Genomic DNA, 20,972 nt, shown 5'->3' with positions numbered 1-20,972 from the left:
AGACATGGTGGAAGTGGGAGGGCATTTAAGGCCTGGGTTTTGAGAACTACGGGAACGTCGTGGAAAGCTCTGGCTTAATGACGTTCTGTAGCAGACCCCAAGGGGAGAACTGGCCCAGAGTTGACTATGGATTTGTGCATTTTTACTGTTTCTGTACTGATATATATAGTAATGAATAGCACTTCCATTTAAACTTCTAATTCTTCCCAATCCTATGTGGTGCATTTCCTTTACTCGTCTTGGAAGGGTTAAAGAGCATCTATCTGTCTTGCTCCCTAAATGCAAGGCAGGAGGAAAGCAAAGCTAACAACTGCACACTTACATTTCCAAAATCTAGCACAGGAAGGGCACTGACCATTGCTGTAATTATTTCTGGCTTTTCAGCACATTCCTACATATTAGGTACTTCAGCTCTGAAAACCACGTTATGTTGTCACAAGTCCTTCCACAAAGATCACTGTTGCTGATGGACAGAAAGAGAAGCAGCGAAGTGGAAGGAGCAGCTGGCCAACTGGGAGGACCATAGGACTCTTGTCAGAGGATGCAGGGAGGCAACTAGGAAGGCCAGGGCCTTGTTGGAACTCAACCTTGCAAGGGAGGTCAAGGATACCAGAAAGGATTTCTTCAAATACATTGCAGGAAAAGCTAACATTAGAGGCAACATAGGCCTTCTGCTGAATGAGGTGGGTGTCCTGGTGACAGAGGACACAACAAAGGTAGAGTTACTAAATGCCTTCTTCATCTACATCTATGCTGCTGGAGACTGTCCTCAGGAGCCCTTGACAGCTGAAGCACCAGACAGAAAAGTCCTTCTTGGTTGGGGACCAGGTTAATGAACAGTTGAGTAACCTGGACATCCGTAAGTCCATGGGTCGTGATGGCATGCACTCACGGGTGCTGAGGGAGCTGGCACAGGTCAATGCCAGACCACCCTCCACCATCTTCAGTAAGTCATGGTGGACAGGAGAGGTGCCTGGGGGCTGAAAGAGGGCAAATGTCACTCCAAACTTCAAAAAGGGTAAGAAGGAGGACCCAGGCAACTATAGACTGGTCAGGCCTCACCTCCATCCCTGGAAAGGTAATGGAGCAACCTATACTTGGTGCTTTCCTTAGGCATATCAAGAACAACAGGGTCATTAGGAGCAGCCAACATGATCTTACCAAGGGGAAGTCATCTTTGACCAACATGATAGCCTTTTATGAAGACATAACCAGGCAGACTGATGATGATAGTGCAGTGGATCTGGTTTACCTTGATTTCCATAAAGAATCTGACACTGCCTCCCACAGCATCCTTCTGTCTAAACTGAGACAGTGTGGTCTGGATAATCAGGTAGTGAGGTGGATTTGGAATTGGTTGAAGGAAAGAAGTCAGAGAGTTGTGGTCAATGGGATAGAGTCTAATTGGAGGCCTGCAACTAGTGGAGTCCCTCAGGAGTCTGTACGGGGAGCAGTTCTGTTCAATATATTCACCAATGTCCTGGATGAGGGCACAGAGTGCACTGTCAATAAGTTTGCTGATGACTGGGTGGAGCAGGGTGGAGTGGCTGACACAGCAGAAGGCTGTGCTGCCATTCTGTGAGACTTGGACAGGCTGGAGGATCAGGCAGTAAGAAATTTAAGGAAATTCAATAAGGGCAAGTGTAGAGTCTTGCACCTGAGAAGGAATAACCCCAGGTATCAGTATAGGTTGGGGACTGATCTGCTGGGAGGCAGTGAAGGGAAAAAGGATCTGGGGAGGTTGACCACGAGCCAGCCATGTGCCTTTGCAGCCACGAGGGCCAACGCCATTCTGAGGTGCTATTAAAAGGGGTGTGGTGAGTAGGTTAAGAGAGGTTTTCCTGACCCTCTACTCTGCCCCTGGTGATGCTGCATCTGGAGTACAGCGTCCTATTCTGGGTGCCTCAGTTCAAGAGGACACAGAAATGCTTATTAGAGTCAAGAGCAGAGCCACAAAGATGATTAAGGACAGAACACTGGAACAGGCTGCCCATTGGGGTTGTGGACTCTCCCTCTCTGGAGATATCAAAACCTGGACACAGGTTTTGGATCCGGTATAGGAAATCCTGATCTGGCAGGGGGGTTGGACTAAATGATCTTTCAAGCTCCCTTCCAGCCCCTGACATCCTGTGATTCTGTGAAAGTATTTATACACCAGGTCTGGCATATCAAGAAAGAGCCCAAACACGCAGCTCTCCCACATCTTCCACCTTAACACTGGTGTGTTAGCAAGGCCATACTTCCTTAAACAAACAATATATAGTTGAAATGGTTGGTTATGACTTGTGCTCAATTTGTATGAGCTCTAGCTCCAAACACGAGACATCTGAGACTCTTGGCAATGTCATCTCAGATTTTTTTTCCCCAACAGCCACGGAGTGCTCCTGTTGAATTTACCAGGAAAGTATTCAGCATACTTTTAAGACTGAACAACTGGCATGGACATAGCTGAGGGTGCTGCCTTTCTAATTCATCTCCTACCTAACAAGTCTTTTGGTGGTTGTCACAACTAGAAATTGCACTGAAAAAGCCAGGAAATACTATTACATGTCACCTTTCCCAGCCATCCTATCTCAATAGGGTAAAAGAGGATTTCTGAGGCAAAAAATGCATTCATGCCCTTTCCAGGAGGGAAGTGAGTGGCAGGAATAAATAGAGCATGCAAAGTTAAACTTCTATGTAGAATTCAGGTCACCATGAAAAAATAGGAAGATGTCCACTGCAGCTTCATACACTAGACATTCCATCTCTTAAAAACAAAAAAAACCATAAACAAAATAAAATAATTTTCCAGTCCCTTAAGTTTTCCCTTAGTCAAAAATCTACAAATACTGTACCTGCTCAGATCGCGGCACTCTGGGTATCTTTTATCATTATAAAAGATGCCTTCAAAATAAAAGAAAGCAGATTTGTAGAGATCCTAAGAAAGAGAAAGGAAGAAAGAGAAGGTGTGTCTGTATTAGTTCTGTGAGAGATTAAACACCTGAAACAAGAACACATAAAACAAACCCACTAGGTACCTGAAACGTATTAGGGAACCTCATTCTACAGGTTTTAGATACTCGTAAAATCATAGAATCAATAAGGTTGGGAAACATCTCAAAGATCATTGAGTCCAACAGTCAACCCAACACCACCTTGCCCACTAAATCATGTACTGAAATGCCATATCTACACATTTTCTGAACACCTCCAAGGATGCTGACTCCACCATCATCCTGGGCAAGTTCAAGCCAATTCCTTTTATTCTATCATTCAAAACTACAAGCTCCATTCAAGTACCTGTAGAGAGCAATGATATCTCCCCTCAGCATGCTCTTCTCTAGACTAAACAAACCCAGTGACTGCAGCCACTCCTCATAAGACTTGTTCTCCAGACCCTTCACCAGTTTCACTGTCATTCTCTGGACATGCTCCAGCACCTCAATGTCTTTCTTGTAGTGAGGGGCCCAAAACTGAAAACAATATTCAAGACACTGCCTAACCAGTGCCAAGCACAGGAACATGATCACTTCTCCGCTCCTGCTGGTGATGCTATTACTGATACAGGCCAGGATGCTGTTGGGTCTTCCTGGTCACTTGAGCACACAGCTGTCAATCAGCTCCTCTTCTGACATGCAGATTTCCAGCCATTCTGCTCCAAGACTGTAGCACCACATGAGTTGTTGTGACCCAAGGGCAGGACCTCATAAAATAGACTTCGGCCCACCAATTCAGCCTGCTCAGATCCCTCTGCAAAGCTTTCTTACCTTTCTGTGACAACAAGGCTTATACTGATTACTCTGCTGATATTGTTCTTTAGCCACTTACATATTATCTTAGTGCTCTTCTCTTATTTCTGTCCCCATCATAGCAGATACATTTTTCTACACAATCACAGGACTAGGACAGCTTGGCACAGCTGCCTCAGCTATGTTCTTTCCCTATCTCTTGCCCATTCTCAGCCCACTGGCACTGTGGAGCGCCTGAAGAGACAGCCCTAAGGCTGTGCAAACACTGCTCAGATGAAAAGCTATTAACTTTGCCTAGTTGAGAATGCAAAGGACTGCACTACACAGGCCACCGTGAAAAAAGTCAACTCCATTCCAGCCAACCAGGATACACCTGATCTGTCCACACTACAAAATACTTTGGGCTGAAATGGCAGAATTACTTCATGTCTGTTGTACACACATAAGTGCACACATAAAAAATACATGGCAGCAGTCCCTGGTCACATTTATATAAACAAGACAGGTATTTTGGAGACCAAATCACCTCGTATATGGGAAGTTCAGAAAATGATCTAGCATCCTTCATAATCTCTCCCTTAACTATGAAGTTCATCACATGCAGACAGGCCATTTATACCAGTCTTCTCTACCAAATATAATTAACAATTCATTCTACTCATACTAGCAGTGCAGGAATCCAGATTCCAAATCACATCCAGAAACTGAGCTAACTCGTGAGTCTCCAGTACACATGTAATAAATTCTGCAGCAGGACTACTGAACTACTAGGCAAAATCATATCCGTCCATAAAAAAAAAAACTGTCTCCAGCAGCAAGCAGCCCCTTGAGAAGTAACAAAACAAATCATCACAATCAACTGTTTTTCAGTTTATCTATCCAGACTGCTTGCACAACAATATTCAGAGCTGCTCTCTCCAAAACTAAAAATCACAGACATTTTTCTTTATTTTCACCAACTGGAGGACAAGAGTATGGAGAGCAGCCTCAGAAAGAGGTCTAGTACAGCATCACTAGCTGGTCAAGGGAGGTGGTTGTTCCACTCTGCACTGGACTGGAGTGGACCCATCTTGGGCACTATAAAGTTCTGGCTACCTCAAAATAAGAAGTGGAATCTCTGAGTGGAGAGGTGAACATTCCAGGGATAGGCCATAGAATGGGACAATGGATAAGTTAATATAACTTCATTGGTACATCAAAAGCTTTATGTCTGGAAGCACAGCCTGTATCTTCCTCCTGCTTCTTCTGCTGTCTTTTCCCTAATGCTCTTTTGGCTGCTGCTGCCTGACCCCTTCCCCATCTTCCTTAAGGTTATTGTATTTCTGTAGTGATTTACTCTTCACCGAAAACAGTGGGTAGTCACTGCAAAAGGCTCCCCAGAAAACCAGTCACAGTAGCAGGCCTGTGAGAATTCAAAGAGCATGTGGATAATGGCCTTAGCCATAATGTAGTCCTGCAAAGAGCAGGAAATTGGACTTGATGGTACATACATTTTTTTTTCCAACTTGAGATATTCTGTGACTCTATACAAAATACTGTGTGTGGTTTTGCAGCTTAAAAACAGCTATACAATAAAGATATGGAATAGATTTACATTTGTGTATATATATGTGCAGTCAAAATTGAGAGAAAAAAAACATACAAATGCTATATTTAGATTGTTTTACATCTAAGAAAGTAGATTGTTTTAAGTCTAAGAAAGTCATACATCTGCTCCCCATAACTTCCATCTTCTGCTGCTCCTGACAAAACAGCTTTTGTACAAAGAAGATAACAAGAAAGGCTGCAGGTTTTTCCCACATAACTATTTTGCCTTTAAATTGTCCTCTTCCAAGTCCTTCAAGTTTCAAGGTTTTACCTTGCTGATGTGCTCCAGTGCTTGATCTGGCTGACTGCTGAACTCACCACCTATCTGTAGGTCACTGACGCAGGAAATAGAGTCTCTCAGCTCAGTGAGCTTCTGGCTGCCCAGTACAAGGACTGTCTGGTAGGGTTTGTGATCCTTATGCTAAAAAGGAAACAGTATAAAAACTTCAAATAAAAATGACTTGTCAGCATCAGCAGTGCTCCCCATTTGACAGCTTGAGGACATAAATGTCAGCACACAGCGCACAACCTCTCTGCACAAGACTTTAAACAGCATCTTGCCTCAGCCTTTATTACAGCTGCCATTCCTTAGTCTTAATTTAGAACCCAAAAATCAGGTTCCCCATCAGAAAGCATGGGAAAGACAGTAAGTCTGAGCACACTTACCCCACATTCAGAAAGATTACTTCTGTTTTCATGTCTTTTGTTTTGGGTTTTAAGCTCTCTGTGAAAGCAATTAACTGCTAATTATTGTAAAAATTTCCTTACATAAACCACTATCAGAGAGAAAGATGTATTTTGAAAAAGCTTTAAGAAATTACTAGCAAATCCTCAGTGGATTTGCTAATTGTAACTTCTTGGGAAAGCAAAGTATTACCTTAGTAGGGAAGAGACATCTGAATACAGCTTAGAGAATTTAGCACTGACCTTCTGAAATATGACAGGATAGTAGATGTTTAGAGTCAGAAGTACTTCTCCTTCATCAACCAGGTCTGTTGGATTGTCTGGTCTCTTTCCAGCTGCATATGACTCCTGGAAAAGTAAAGAAATATATATATGTATATATTATACTGGCAATCACTTAAATATCATAGCCTGTATAACGTCTGAGAAACGCTGTTCTAACTCTACCTCAGTTTTGACTAGGAAGCCCTCCACACTGCTAACAGCCTGCTTTCTGCAAGATGTGAGGTGAGAAACTGATGTAATTACTGATTTCAAGCATTTTCCTTCATTCCTTAGTTTTACAGAAGCTGAGGTTCCTCAGCAACTACTTAACGGCTGGCTACTTCTTGGCTACTTGAGAAGCCTGCAGCAGGTACAATGCAAAGGTCCCGACAAAGGGCTAAGGCTGTCTAGAAGCTGACAGAGATCAGCTGGATGCTCCCAAACAGCAACAGTGTCAGGGCACAGAAGTTCCTTTGCTGCTTTGAGGACTTGGCTCCCTCCCCACTAATTCAGAAATCGACCAACCACACAATTTGACAAGGGTGTAAGTGGAGCCCTGCTATGGAGAGAGGGGGTTCTTCACCCAGCAGGCAACTGGGCAGTCAGATTCCCTTCCTTTAGACAAGACACCTCATCTAAGGAGTCATCACCCATGCACCTTGGTGACTGTATATGTATATATTTCAGGTACCCATGGGCAGATGTTCCTCTTCTGAGTGAGTGCACATTTTGGTTCAGCTCTCTCTCAACAGTCTAGTTGTGAAGCAGTATATTCCTATCTGACATTCAAAAATGAGGTTTTATTGTGTCAGAAGTTCAGAATACTCACACTAAATACAGTTTTCAGGTGGCTATTGCTGTGTCTGTTCTGTGGATGCCTCCATGACAAGGTCCTGCACTAAGCAATTAAAACCTGATGCCACTTTGTTCTCACTGAACCCAGCTGCTACAAACTTCTATCACTCAAATGTTTTGAAACACTCTTTGAAGGCTTGCACATGTAGAGGAGGATTGCAACTCTCTACTTAAAAAAGACTGACATAGCAACTAGCCATAGGAGGAAGGATATGAAAATAAAAGTACGTGCAACACTTTCTCTTACTGAGGAAGCCTGACATTGCTGAATGTCTCAATTTCTCCAAAATCCAAAACTTTGCAACACAACTATGTTTTGGAAAAGAAGTGAAAGCACTGTCACATTTCTTCACGACAAGACATAGCCCAACTGTGAGAGTGAGGAAATGCACTTCTCTGTAGCAGTTAGTCTCCTAATTTTTCAACATACAAAGAGAGAATATTGACTGCAAAAACACTTCCCACCACCATGAAGTGTTCTTCAGATTTAGTAACAGAAGCATGTTGAAATGAAATCACTCATGACAGACCAGGAAACCTCAAGAGGAAGAGATGCTTAATAGACAAAACTGAGGCTTTTTCCTCACAATGCATCCACCACCAATTTTTTACAGTAGTTCATGGCTTGCTTGTTCAAACGATGGACTGCACCATTCCAAATTTGAAGAAGTTTTCCTCTATATGACTCAATGGTATTGAAGAAATAGATAAATAAATAAATAAATAAACAACAAAAAAACAACGCCCCCCCCCCCCCCCCAAGATTCTTAGCACAGAGGAAAGAATTCCAAGATGTTTTTGAGTGCTGATCACTGCACTCCTAGCGTCCAACAGCTCAGAATGGCTGCGAAATTCAGGTTAGAACGCTCAGAATTTGGAATTTACTGCCACCAACTGTGTTTCTCTTTCAGTCCTACAGAAACTAGTTCTTCATCATTTACACATTAAAGCTTAGATTCCAAGACTCCAGGAGAAAAAAAATGTTAAACATTCCCTCTGGTTCTACAATAAATTCACATGGTGTCAGTACACTTGATCTCCTCAAGACTGCTTTAATAGCAACCAGATAAATGCAGTCATACAGAGGTAACAAGCTGGAATTCTTACTAGATTCAGTACTGTTAAGGGTTAAGCTGCCTGCTGGTAAAGAGTGATCTGGAATCCCGACCCCAGGTGCTCCTGGCCCCTCCTGGCAGAAGGTCCCTCCAGGTGCAGGGGTTAGCCCACTTCCACAGCCTGTCTGCAACCCTGTAAGGCGGCACCAACTTCCTGTTACCTCTCTGCCTCGTCTGAGGAGCAACACCCTCACTGTTACAGCTTAGCCACATGGTCAACTAATCCCGTGGCTAAACAGCTACCTTGGGTGATCCATCTCCATCCAGACAATCCATTGTCATCAATCTGGTTTTGTATATATATTTTGTAGTTCTTTTCCTTCCCTTATACCTCTGTAAACTCCCTCACCTTAAATACCCTTTATTTATTGTGTAAAAAGACCTTTAACTTCCAAATTGGAGCAAGACTACTCTTCGGGTGTTTTCTACCCCTTTTACCCTTCTGCATAAAAATTTTTCGTACAAGGAGGAGGGACAGGGGGAGACATTCTATATTTAATTTTGTTCTGTGGGCTTTGGGTCTCCAGGAAGCTCTAAACTGGAATCAGTATTAGCAGAATCTGAGAGCCCAGTTTCAGTCTTCTGTACTTCTACAAAATTTCTTTAATCTTAACCACTACCTGCAAACTCATGCCCACAAATGTTTACAGTGTACAGAGACTTAGAGTGATGATACATAATAAAAAGCAACCAGAAGCTGGACTTTGGCTATGCTGTACTCAAGATCCTACAATATGAGGGGGAATTTACCATTTCATAGGCAAGAGTTTCTTGTCTGCAAGCTCGATCCACAATAAGTACTTCTTCTCTCATCTCTAATGCCTTCTTCCTAATTCTGAAAAGCAGGAACATAGGACAAAATTTCATTCACTAACTTCCAAACAACACAGGCTACTGCTGTGCAGCTTTCAAAGAGCAGGATTTCTGGCTACCTTAGTATGACAGACTAACTTAAAATACTCTTTTCTCTTAACTTCCACAAAAACTTTCAGCTTGTGTTTCTCTTATCCTTTGTGCAAATTAGAAACCGTTTGTGGTCAGTTTTAGGCTCAGGAGAAAAAAATGTTTTCTGAAGAGGCTCTCTTAGTAACAGCTTTCCACCCTTGAGAAAGCTGTTTCAACTATCCCTTCCACTTCAGAGAAATTCAATTCATGCTGAAGCAAACAAGAAAGAAACCCACAAATATTCTCAAACCTGTAACATACTTGTTTCTAAAAAAATCTTCAGTATCATTTGTAGAAGAAAGAGTCTGGCAGTTGAAATATCTACTAAAATACATGTATTCAATTACTACTCGAACACCAAAGACTTTTTACTTTCCAGAACAAGCTGTTCCTCCTCCAGAACTTCTTGCAGGTGTTCATTAACAACAGGACTTAACACTGACCACAACTTTTAACACTTCTCTTTAAAATAGTACCACACAAACTGAAATTTAAGCACAGCAAAGACTTAAACTGGCCAAGTATGAGTTTTAAGTTTGCTAACTAAAGAAAATTTAACGGATATTGCTCAATCTCTGAAAAGCACCAGTATTATCAATGAATTCTAGAAAGAGTAGGTTCAGGTAAAGAGGTATCTGGCTAAAACTTCACTACTTACACTTCTGCTGCTACAATGTGACTGTGGGTTACTAGAGGCAAGAGCCACAGATTTATTTCATGAGGCTTTGGAGAAATCTCCCACATATGATTATGAGAAGTCATCTACATACTCCAAATTTAGATGCTAGTTCAGGAACACCTAGGTCTAGAAATCCTAAGTTTTTCCAATGAAAAAGATGGCACAATCTGCATGTATTAATTAAAAAAATCCTAAAAAAAATTTCAAGCAGAAAGCTCATCTTCAACTAATTCTGGACACTGTTTCAGAAAGCACACCATTACCTGAAGAGGGAATAACCAGCCAGACACACTTTTCTGCTTCTTTTCTATCCTACCCCAATATCAAGATATTCCACTGTCAGGACATACCGGAGAGTCAGCAGGCTGCTATCTTCAGGAATAACATCTGGGTCCTCTTCCGTACCAGGCGCTATTAACATATCAGTGCTAGAACAATAAAAAAAATCCAAAACGATTATACATTTTCCCATAGTTACTTCATAATGAAAATCAGTTGAGCTAGTGCTTGAAGGAACAAAGACAGAAAAAAGTGAATTTGTCCTGGGTTCAGCTAAGATAGGGATAATTTTTCATGAGAAACTAGGAGGGGCAAAGCCAAGACAGTCAGTTGAACCAGCCAAGGGATATTTGATACCATACTGATGTCATGCCCACTGCATAAGAGGACTAGCTGGGGCAAAGTGAGTGCTTTGAGCATGCAGCTAGTGGGACAGGATTCTATCTGGCTGGACCATAACAGGCCAGTATTGTGTTTTTTAACACTCAGTACACGTGCAATTTAATTAGCATTATTATTATTTCTGTTATGTTTCCTCTCTTTGTGCTGTTATATTAAACACTCATTACTTCAACCCACAGGGTTTTGCCATTTTCTTCCAATTCTTCCTTCCCAACCCACTTCAGGGGAGTAGTGTGCAAGTGGCTGCATGAGGCTTGACTGCTGACTGGACCTCAACCACAACTGTGTATGCCCTAATCAGGCAGAAGTGCAGCATGGTTTTCAGACAAGGAGAGAGTCCTCAGAAGTTCTACAAGGCTTTCATACAGACTTTGTAAATTCAGCTTTACTTTGCATCCTGCCTAACTGACTGCAGCTGCCCTGGGATGTTTACCAAGCTTTGTTCAAAGCATGCTTTCAACACTCTTTAGAAACTAAAAATTCCACCTGAGTTTTTCAAATCTTATCCACCTACTCTGATTTTCTTCTGATATATGGCAGAATAGATTCAACCAAAAGGAATCCCCAACCTCAACCTGTATGGTAAAGCTAAGACCCACCTTCAGGTACAAACTTGACCAGTCACCACATTAACATGAGCTGTTATTGTTGCATTAAGGCATTAATTTATGCACATTTCTTCCAGTGGGAATAAGGTGACACTTTCATAAGCAACAGGTATACTCTTCCCTGTATCCTTCTTTCCACCCACAGACCTTTTCACTTTCACTCTTCTTGTGTTTGCACAGAATCCAAAGTACAGTTGTTATGGTTTCAGTGTAAGAGTAAAATTACTCCACTCACTTCCACCCCCCTTCTCGCATCTCCTCCTCCCCTCTTACCAAGTGGTAAGAAAGATGGAAAAAAAAAAAAAGGCAGAGAGGGTACTCCTTAGTTGATTTGCACAGAATATTTTACTGAATATTTTACTCTTCTACAATCAAAGTATCAGATTATGAAACAGAAAGAAAAGGAAAATATACCATCCGGATCTTGAAAAGAAGCAAAGATGCATCCACACGTTCAAGACCCAGAAAGCAAGATAGCAACTTGAGAACCTCTTGTCCATAGAATCAATCAGGTTGGAACAGACCTCCAAGATCATCCAGTCCAACCTAGCACCCAGCCCTATCCAATCAACTAGACCGTGCCACTAAGTGCCTCATCCAGGCTTTTCTTGAAGACCTCCAGGGACGGTGCCTCCACCACCTCCCTGGGCAGCCCATTCCAATGGCAAATCACTCTCTCTGAGAAGAACTTCCTCCTAACATCCAGCCTATACCTCCCCCACCACAACTTGAGACTGTGTTGCCTTGCTCTGTTGCTGGTTGCCTGGGAGAAGATACCAACCACTACCTGGCTACAGCCTCCCTTCAGGTACTTGTAGACAGCAATGAGGTCACCCCTGAGCCTCCTCTTCTCCAGGCTAAACAACCCCAGCTCCCTCAACCTCTCCTCATAGGATTTGTGTTCCAGGCCCCTCACCAGCTTTGTTGCCCTTCTCTGGACATGTTCCAGCACCTCAACAACTCTCTTGAATTGAGGAGCCCAGAACTGGACACAGTACTCAAGGTGTGGCCTGACCAGTGTTGAGTACAGGGGAAGAATAACCTCCCTTGTCCTACTGGCCACACTGTTCCTGATACAGGCCAGGATGCCATTGGCTCTCTTGGCCACCTGGGCACACTGCTGCCTCATCTTCAGCTTACTATCTATCAGTACCCCCAGGTCCCTTTCCTCCTGGCTGCTCTCCAGCCATTCAGTCCCCAGCCTGTAGCGCTGCTTGGGGTTGTTGTGACAAAATGCAGAACCCTGCACTTGGCCTTCTTAAATCTCATCCCATTGGCCTCTGCTCACCCATCCAGCCTGTCCAGGTCCCTCTGCAGGGCTCTCCTACTTTCCAACAGATCAACACCTGCTCCTAGCTTGGTGTCATCTGCAAACTTACTGATGCTGGACTCAATCCCCTCATCCAGATCATCAGTAAAGATACTGAACAGGACTGGGCCCAGCACTGATCCTTGGGGAACACCACTAGTGACTGGCTGCCAACTGGATGTGGCACCATTCACCACCACTCTCTGGGCTCTGCCATCCAGCCAGTTCTTGACCCAGTACAGAGTGAATCTGTCCAAACCATGAGCTGCCAGCTTGGATAGGAGCTTCCCGGATGGTAATGCCTTACAGTTGTAAAACACTGTAAATTCATGATTGTGATAGTGGAGAGTATTGACGAGTTTCAAGCCACTACAGCAGTTAACCATATTTTTTTGCTGTAGTGCTAATCACCACAGGATGTGGGAAGGAAAAGTAGGACTGCATTTAGCTGCAATGATTTGGACTCATCAAGTAAAAATTAGGTATTCCTAACATAAATGAGGATGGAATTTCTCATAAATTCACTATTTAAAAACAAAAAAAGAGAGAGAGTAAACTGTGGGATATCCTATCTGCTCCCTTGCTATACTTTTACAATGTAAGGTTTCTCCATACCATTACACAAACAGAGCAAACAATCCATCTGAAGGCTTCAGATCAGATGATTAACTACCTTTTTAGAAACATACAGAATAATGCTGACTCAAAGACAGCACTAATTTTGTATTAATCACAAAATATTTATATTCAGCTTAAAAACATATCAGAAAGATTTTTAAAACAAAGTATCATCCTCTTTGAATCAGACTTGATTGCTTTTGTCGCTTTACTATTTGCAGGCTATATAATAAAGACAGACCTTACATCACTGCCTAAGTTAATCTGCAGTTTTGACTCCTAGCAAACTCTTGTACAAACACATACCTTTATGGGACAAATCAACCATTGGTGGAATGGAATATACTATTTATTCACAATATAATTTATTATTTGATTATTTTATTTTTCATTGTAATCTTAGAATGTTCCCTGTGTCAACAACAAGAAGCTAGGTAATACTATCAATGCACTAAGGAATAAGTCTTTAGAGTGGATCTGCACAGGAATATATAGTAGTTAAGTCTGGAATCATCTAACTAGCAAAAGTCAGAGGCAAAGCTTTGGTTGTGGGTATAAGGCTTGGTTCTGATGATCCAATAAAGTCACTGTACTGAGGAGATCTGGAACTTACTATTGTTTAGTTTCTTACCATCCAGCAGTACAAAGATTTTTATCCTTTCTGTCTTACAGATCTCATTCCAAACAGAATTAGTCCTGTATCAAGAGCACACTGAACCACTGCTGAGGAACAGTAATTCACCACAAAGGAAGAGAACAACACTTCGGAGAACATTAGCCTTTTAGATAGGACTATTCATTAAGCATAGATTAGTTTATGAATAGCTCACCTGATGAAGTATAGCCCTGACAGGTAAAGCAACTCACAGCTGATCCTCCTGTGGAATTGACATTCCACAAGCATGACCACACTATTCCTGCACAAGGATCAGTGACCCCACTCACTGAAAAACCAGCTCAAGAACTGATATTTTTAAGAAATTACCATGTATTTTGGGGTTTTTAAAATGTTATTTATTTGCTTTTTACATTATTTGTAGGGTATTAAAATGTTTATTATCTATTAATGTGAAGTTTCATCTACATCACAGGTGACAGTTTTTCACTTTCCTTCTACACATAGGTACAATGTCAGAATTGACCAACAGTACTTGTTTCCTTCCCTACCACCTCTGTAGACCAGTGATCTCTGGCTGTGGTATCTACACCATGCCCACTAACTGTCTGCTGAAGAGAAAAAAATTACATTAGAAAGTAGATACAATGTGAAATAGCTGGTCTGTAAACTGCTTTCTCTTTTTACTTGGAAGGACAGAAAAGCAGCCACTACAAGGAGAATGTGCCACCAATCTGCCACAAGTTCCATGAACAAGTTCAGATACTGCCACTTCTCACTTATGGAAAGTCAGAAACCCTCAATTTCTAAAGGAAAAGTACAGCACTTTTTTCAGTATTTTGTATCAGTCTAATAATTCATTACACATGTCACTGTAACCACAGGTACAGAAGCCTTGAAAGGCTTTGCTGTACGGCCTTTTACACTGGCCACACTGTAGCTCCTCTGCTGCAATTACACTGCAGCCTGTGGAACGACACCACTACTATTTGGTAGGTGGTTCTGAAGAAGTCAGGCTTTATGAATGGGAAATACAGGATACGCCTTTCAGAAATGAAGGCCATGTAGCCAGTATCATGCACTTAAGTGCTGAAAGTGCTTGCAACGTGAACTTTGCTCTAAGCACATTTCACTACTACAGCCACAGGCATGGTTTGTGTCACACAAGAACGTTCTCTGCACAGAAGACAAAGAGACTCTGCGCTTCGCTAGGGTAGGGGGAAAGCACTGCTCACACTATTTAATGGACACTGAGGTGAACTATAGGACCGTGACGAGAAACAGTAGTTGAAGGTCTGTGGCAGTTTGAGGGGTCCAAGGTCCCTTAACAAAACCACAGGGATGGAGGCCCATCCCAGGGGGACGGACCTGGTCGTCCCAGGACATTGTAATATTGTTACTCTATTCCATCTTCCGGTATCATCGCCTTAAGGGCAGCACCCGGTTGATACTCTTTCCCTTCTGCTCCCTTCCTTCACTCCTTTGCTCCGGAGCAGCGCACATCTCTTACCATCTCATGGTTCGTGAGGGTGATGACTACTAGCTGGCGGGGAGTTGTGAGCTGCGCCATGCAGCCTGCTGAGGCCTTGGAGGCCTCAGACTCGGGGGGGAGTGGGAAGGACGACAGTTTTGGCCTACCCTCAGGCCGACTGAGGGTGAAAAGAGTGGAGGATTCTAGAAGGCCTGTTTGAGCCCAATGAGTCTTGGTCTGATGAATGTGGCCTAGTTTGTGAATGTACTTTTTCTACCTTGATTGCCTTTTGTATATTTGCTTTTGTAAATAGAACCTCTCTTTAAACTTCCAGACAATGTGCAGTATCCTCCTTCTTACTCCTGGAAAGGGGTAAGCATTTCTGTCCTCCTGTCCCAGGTAAGTTGTGGCCTCAAACTGGGACAGAGTCTGATCTGAAGAACGTATGCAAAGTATTGTACGAAGTTTATGTCCTCCAGAAAGCTATTTCAAGGTATCTAGAAATAAAAAAGCCAAAGGCAAGTCAGTGGAAATTTGGACATGGAAACACACGATGAATGAAGCCTTTAACCACTGTGACTCTACTTTTCTGAGAATATTCTGGCAGAACAATGAGCTTTCTCAGTTTAGAAATTAGAAGATGATTTAGTATTTTCCCTGATACATTTGTAGAAAGCAGAGACAGTGTTTATACGAGTCTTTATATTGCATGTATTTTAAGGGTAGTATTTTCATCACCTTTGAGACACTAATACTACAGGACACTAAATACTAATACTTTAAGATGCTAATGCTAGCTTAATACAGCTTTATAACACGTCCTTAAAGATATTTACAAGTACCTCTTCTAATAAAACAAGAAGGTGAATTAGAGCTGAAGTGGAATAAGGTACCTGCAAAGTCTCACCTCCCTTGACCTATGTAAAATCCACACTGATCTGAGTCTTAGCCTGCCCTACATGTAAACCGTAACTCACTCAAATGGCAAAATATGAGTAACATGATCTAGCATCTCCTACATTCAAGCACTTTGATCACTCAAATGGCAACAATAAATTCCAAGGGAAATCTCTTTGTTCACACATACCACACTAAGGTATTTGGACAAAACTTAAAACTTAACCCTCCTGACACTTTGTTTACTTATGAGAACTAAAGGTAGAATCTCCTATCTAAGGACACCATGTATTTAATATACATATATTTAAAACCTGGTCAAGACCCATGCAGTCTCTGTAAGGACTGTCTGTATACAACCTGAGCAGTATGCAAAGGCTTCTTACTGAGCCTGTGACAGAATACTTTCCTGCATTTCGTAGTAATACATTACAGGAAGAAAATGAAAGAAAAAAAAAGCAACCACAACACACTGAGATGCACAAACAGTTAAAGTAACAGATTCTTTCCTCTTGCCACAAGATTCTACACTGACAAGAATATGTACATATATACTACATTACTATTAGGAAAAAAAAACCCCATAACTAGGGATGTTGAAAAACTTCAACCTGAATCTACAAAAGATTCTCTCCATCTATTAACTGTTTTGAAAACAGAGCATCCACATCTTCACGTCTCATCTACCCAAAAAAAAAAACTCAGCTTGATGGAAGCTACCTTACGAATAGCTCAGCAGAAAAAAAAATGGGTTTGTATCCAGGATATGTTCATTTCAGCGCTGGAAAACTGCATTTACAACAATAATAAATGGGATGCCAAGGCAACACAGAACAGATCTTGGTATAGTCCAAAGTTTTCATCTTTTCTCAAGGAATAAAATCAGAGCAGGTGAGTGAAAGTGATCAGAGGTAGCGATTTGAGGTTGGCCAATGTTGAGAGACTCAAGAAGCTACATGACCATTTAATTTAAAAGCAAAAGCACATGAAGATTAAGAATTGGGATTTCCAGCCTGCACAGGGGAAAGGTCACACAAGGATGTGTAGGTTTATCTTCATTCTCCTGCAAAGCTAACAAGCAGCAGCCAGATGATATATTCTCTCCCTCTCACAGACTGCCTGTGCTTTTTCTTCTTTCCCTTACCTCTTGACTACACAGCATCACTTTCCAGAGTACACTCATCAGCAAAAAGACAGCAGTGCTCTGTAACACTAGCAAATATGGGCAAGAGATGAAATGCAGCTTCAGTAGATTGAAAAATGCAGAAGAGAAGAAAAAGCAAAAATAATTAATGAGAAATTTTTAAAAATCATATAAAAACTGCCTGGAATTCAAGTGAAAATAGACAGATTCTGGGAAATGGGGCCACTGCAGAGAATAAGCCATAGGAGAAATCAGACTACATCTGCAGTGGGAAAGTTTACAGATTAACAGAGAACCAGAAAACCATTACACCAGAAAACATGAATTGTTTTTATTATTAACATCAGCCTCTATTTTAACTAATCCTAGTAATGGTAAAAAAAATATAGTTACTGTAACTGTAGCAGCTGAAATGTTTTAGTTAAGCCAGCACCAGAAAAAGTGAGAATGACTGGCATATTTATTTTCTGTTGAAAAGCCACCATATAATTCCGTAATTATTGACTTCTTTCTGATAAAAAAGCGTCCTAAATGTTGTAATGGTAAGAGCTTACGAAGCCATTCAGAAGTTACAACACTTACACATGCATTTTGGCTCAGACATTCAACTGTGTTCATGGGCTTCCTATTCTATTCGGTTTCCTTGCCCTTTACTAAAGTAACAGATGTTACCTGCCTTCCTCCGAGATTTGTAATTTAAGCAAACAATAAAATTATCTTTGTCCACTTAACAACTTTAGTAATGCTGCTAATGTTGCTGTTTTGCTGTGATATTGTCCCTGTAATTTGAGGTATAACTCTGAAAAAGTCAGACGCAATTGCATTTTTTAATACACATCTTGTGCAGGGCACTGCAGGAAAAGCCATCAAGAAAAGCTCAAAATATACTGCAATTCTAGCTATATTTACCAGATTATGCCTTCTGCATCACTTCTGTTCATTCAACTGAGGGCATGAAATAAGATCCATCTTGTATTTGAAATAGCTCAGAAGTACTTCTGCACCTTTGAGGAAACAGTAACTGCAAGGCAGAACTTGGGCAAAACTACAGAAACTGCAACAAAACTCTGGAATGTCTTCCCTACCAATAAACAGTCAACTGTGACATACTGCCTAAAGGTATTGCCTTTTCTCCGCTTCCCTTCACTCTGTTCTCTTGAGACCCCATCTGGAGTACAGTGTGCAGTTCTGGAGCCCCCAACACAGGAAGGACATGGAACTGCTGGAGCGAGTCCAGAGAGCCACAAAGATGATCAGAAGGCTGTAATACCCCTACTGTGAGGACAAGCTGTGAGTTGGGGATTTTCAGAATGGAGAAGAAAAGGCTTGGAGGAGACCTTGTAGTAGCCTTCCAGTATCTGACGGGGGCCTACAAGCGGGCTGGGGAGGGACTATTTGGGAGGTCTTGTAATGACAGGACATGGGGTAATGAGTTTAAACTGGAAGAGGAGAGATTTAAAATAGATGTTAGGGATGAATTCTTTACAGTGAGAGTGGCGAAACGCTGAACAAATCGCCCAGGGAGGTTGCGGATGCTCCCTCCCTGGAGGTGTTCAAGGCCAGGCTGGATGAGGACTTGAGTGGGAGGTGTCCCTGTCTATGGCAGGTGGTTGGAACTAGATAATTTTTGAGGTCCATAATATGGGAAAAGGGATAGAAAACACAGTGTAGAAATCTAGCTGAATCATTAACTGTATGAGTATTTACATAAAGCATCATCAATGAGATAAACACAAAGAAAGTGGGTTAAGCTTGAGAAGAATACTGTATACAAAGATGAGAACACTGGAGATTGCAGCCAAAAATGTGACCCACAACCGATGCCAGGTGGATGAAAGGTAGAGAGGTCAAACCAAGGACGATTTCGAGCCTTCTTCAAAAAGACCCCAAAAGATGACCACCAGGTGACAATGAGCATGCGTGAAGAGGTGGGACATTGTGGAAATACATTCCAGGAACTGACTGTACTAAATCCATCTATTCCCAGAACTAATCGTACTAACCCTTACCCTGTACCTTAACTATGTGAAGGAGCACAAGGGCTTTGAGGACAACCTCCCCTTGTCACCCAGAGCTCATTAAACATATCTTACCTGATAATACTTTGCGTGAGGTTTTCCATCTGTAAACCATCCCTTCCAACCTAAACCATTCCGTAATTCTGTGATTTTACAGGTGAGAGATTATTCTCACTATTTACTTGTCCTGAAAGTCTTCCAGCTTTACCTGCTGTTTCAACCCCTACCTGGTCCTCTTCTTGGTTGCAGGTGCAAAACAAGTGATACTGTTTCATTCCCAGCCCTGCTTCCCCCTAGGCTGCTTGGGTAAACAATTACCACCCACCCCTCGTAGAAAGAAGCTGAGTTCACTACCAGCCCCACGGAAATAATGAACAGAGGCTATGGATCCAGACAAGCTCAGCAGTTAATGGCTGTTGCCAGTCAGCAGAACTCATCTAAACGATGCTAAAACAAACAGGTGCCTTTCATTTTGCAGCTACGGCCTCCTAAAACCATACACGTGCTCAGATACCTTTAGGTTTACTTAACGAGTAATGCTGCTAAATGCTTAAGTAACTTGTTAAGGGCAGACTTGATTTTTCATGAAGTCAAGGCTGTAACAAAAACTCTTGCCACTGGAGCACCACTTTCTAGAAAAGCGGTGTCTTCCTTTTCTTATTTACTGCTTATTTACCTGGGAGATTAAAAAGCTATATATTCAAAGCCCCTGAAACGACTGTTCTTAAGTAGGTTTGCCCGTCAATCTCCCGCCTCGCTAAAGGAACTGATGACAGCGTGCGAACGTCAGCACCCTACTCCCCCAGCCCGGGGCCGCATCCTCTGCGCCAGCACACAGTGAGGCCGAAAGCTTTCCGTTGGGAAGGGGGCCAAAAATCCCCACGGCTTCAGCCCTCCTTCAGGCGGGCACCGGCCTGCACACCGCCCCGCGGCCCCGGGCCCTCGCTGCCGGCGGGAGCCCCACCGCGCCCGCCCGCCCGCCCGCCCGCCGGCCCCGCGGCTACCTGCACACAGCCCGGAGCTCAGCCGCCGTGTCCGCCGCGCAGCCGAGCTCCTCCGCTACGGCCGCATCCGTCTTCGCAGCCGTCTCCGCCGCCAGCGAGAGATCGGGCGGCTCCAGCTGCTGCCGCCAGCAGTGGCCGAGAGCGCCCACTTGGAAGGCGCGAGTGTACAGCTCCGCCGCCTCGTAGTCAGGCGCAGCTGCCCCCATCTCGGTCGCCGCCACGGTCGCCAGATCGGCCGGAGCCTACAGGCACCGCAACGACCGAGAGCGGCCACCAGGGAAAGGCGTCACGGTCCCCTTAAGCGACGCGGGCGTGTGGGCGGGCTCAGGGACCGGCGGCGCCTTTCTGTGCGCGGTGTCCGGAAGCGAACATCCGCTCCGCAAGGAGGCTGCCGGGGGCAGGGCCGGCTGCTCGTCGGAGGTCGCAACGTTGCCAGTATCTGCTGGGCGATGTGAGGGGGAGGAATGGCAGGAGGGCTGCCAGCACGGCCGAAGTGACTGGCGCCTGTCGGAAGTGAAGGGGGAGCCCTGCTAGCCTGTGCCGGTCCTCCGAGCCCGCGGCGCGGCGTGCTTGGTAGGAGGGCCAAGTCACAGGGGAGGAAGGTAGCTACAGCGCTTCGCCTGCTGGCAAGTGCCCAGCACTGTTCGTTAAAAACTCCTTCAAAAACACCTCAAAACCACGTGTTATTGAAAATACACCGTGGCCGCGTTCTTAGAGCGGTACAAAAAGTGTTTCATTGTACGTTA

At 43.2% G+C, this 20,972-nt stretch overlaps 1 protein-coding gene across 7 annotated transcripts in view; it reads right to left on the bottom strand.

The window, feature by feature from the left end:
* Positions 1-20,707, bottom strand: part of SNAPC3 (small nuclear RNA activating complex polypeptide 3) — a 46,392-nt gene extending 25,685 nt beyond the window's left edge. For 2 of the 7 annotated variants that reach the window (XM_064140635.1, XM_064140636.1), the window contains exons 1-6: positions 20,227-20,704; positions 10,211-10,288; positions 8,987-9,071; positions 6,246-6,350; positions 5,590-5,739; positions 2,838-2,920 (exon numbers count right to left, since the gene is read on the bottom strand). In XM_064140635.1, coding sequence (XP_063996705.1) covers positions 2,838-2,920; positions 5,590-5,739; positions 6,246-6,350; positions 8,987-9,071; positions 10,211-10,288; positions 20,227-20,432 — 707 coding nt within the window. In that variant the 5' untranslated portion in view covers positions 20,433-20,704. Of the gene's footprint in view, positions 1-2,837; positions 2,921-5,589; positions 5,740-6,245; positions 6,351-8,986; positions 9,072-10,210; positions 10,289-20,226 lie in introns of all 7 variants that reach the window. The other 5 variants (XM_064140632.1, XM_064140633.1, XM_064140634.1 and 2 more) reach the window with 5 other exon arrangements.
* Positions 20,708-20,972: the final 265 nt, after the last annotated feature.

The sequence above is a fragment of the Pogoniulus pusillus genome, chromosome Z (genome assembly GCF_015220805.1).
Source record: "Pogoniulus pusillus isolate bPogPus1 chromosome Z, bPogPus1.pri, whole genome shotgun sequence".
Taxonomy (NCBI): Eukaryota; Metazoa; Chordata; class Aves; order Piciformes; family Lybiidae; genus Pogoniulus; species Pogoniulus pusillus.
Note: the sequence above shows the minus strand (reverse complement) of the source record. Positions and strands in the feature narration are given on the sequence as shown.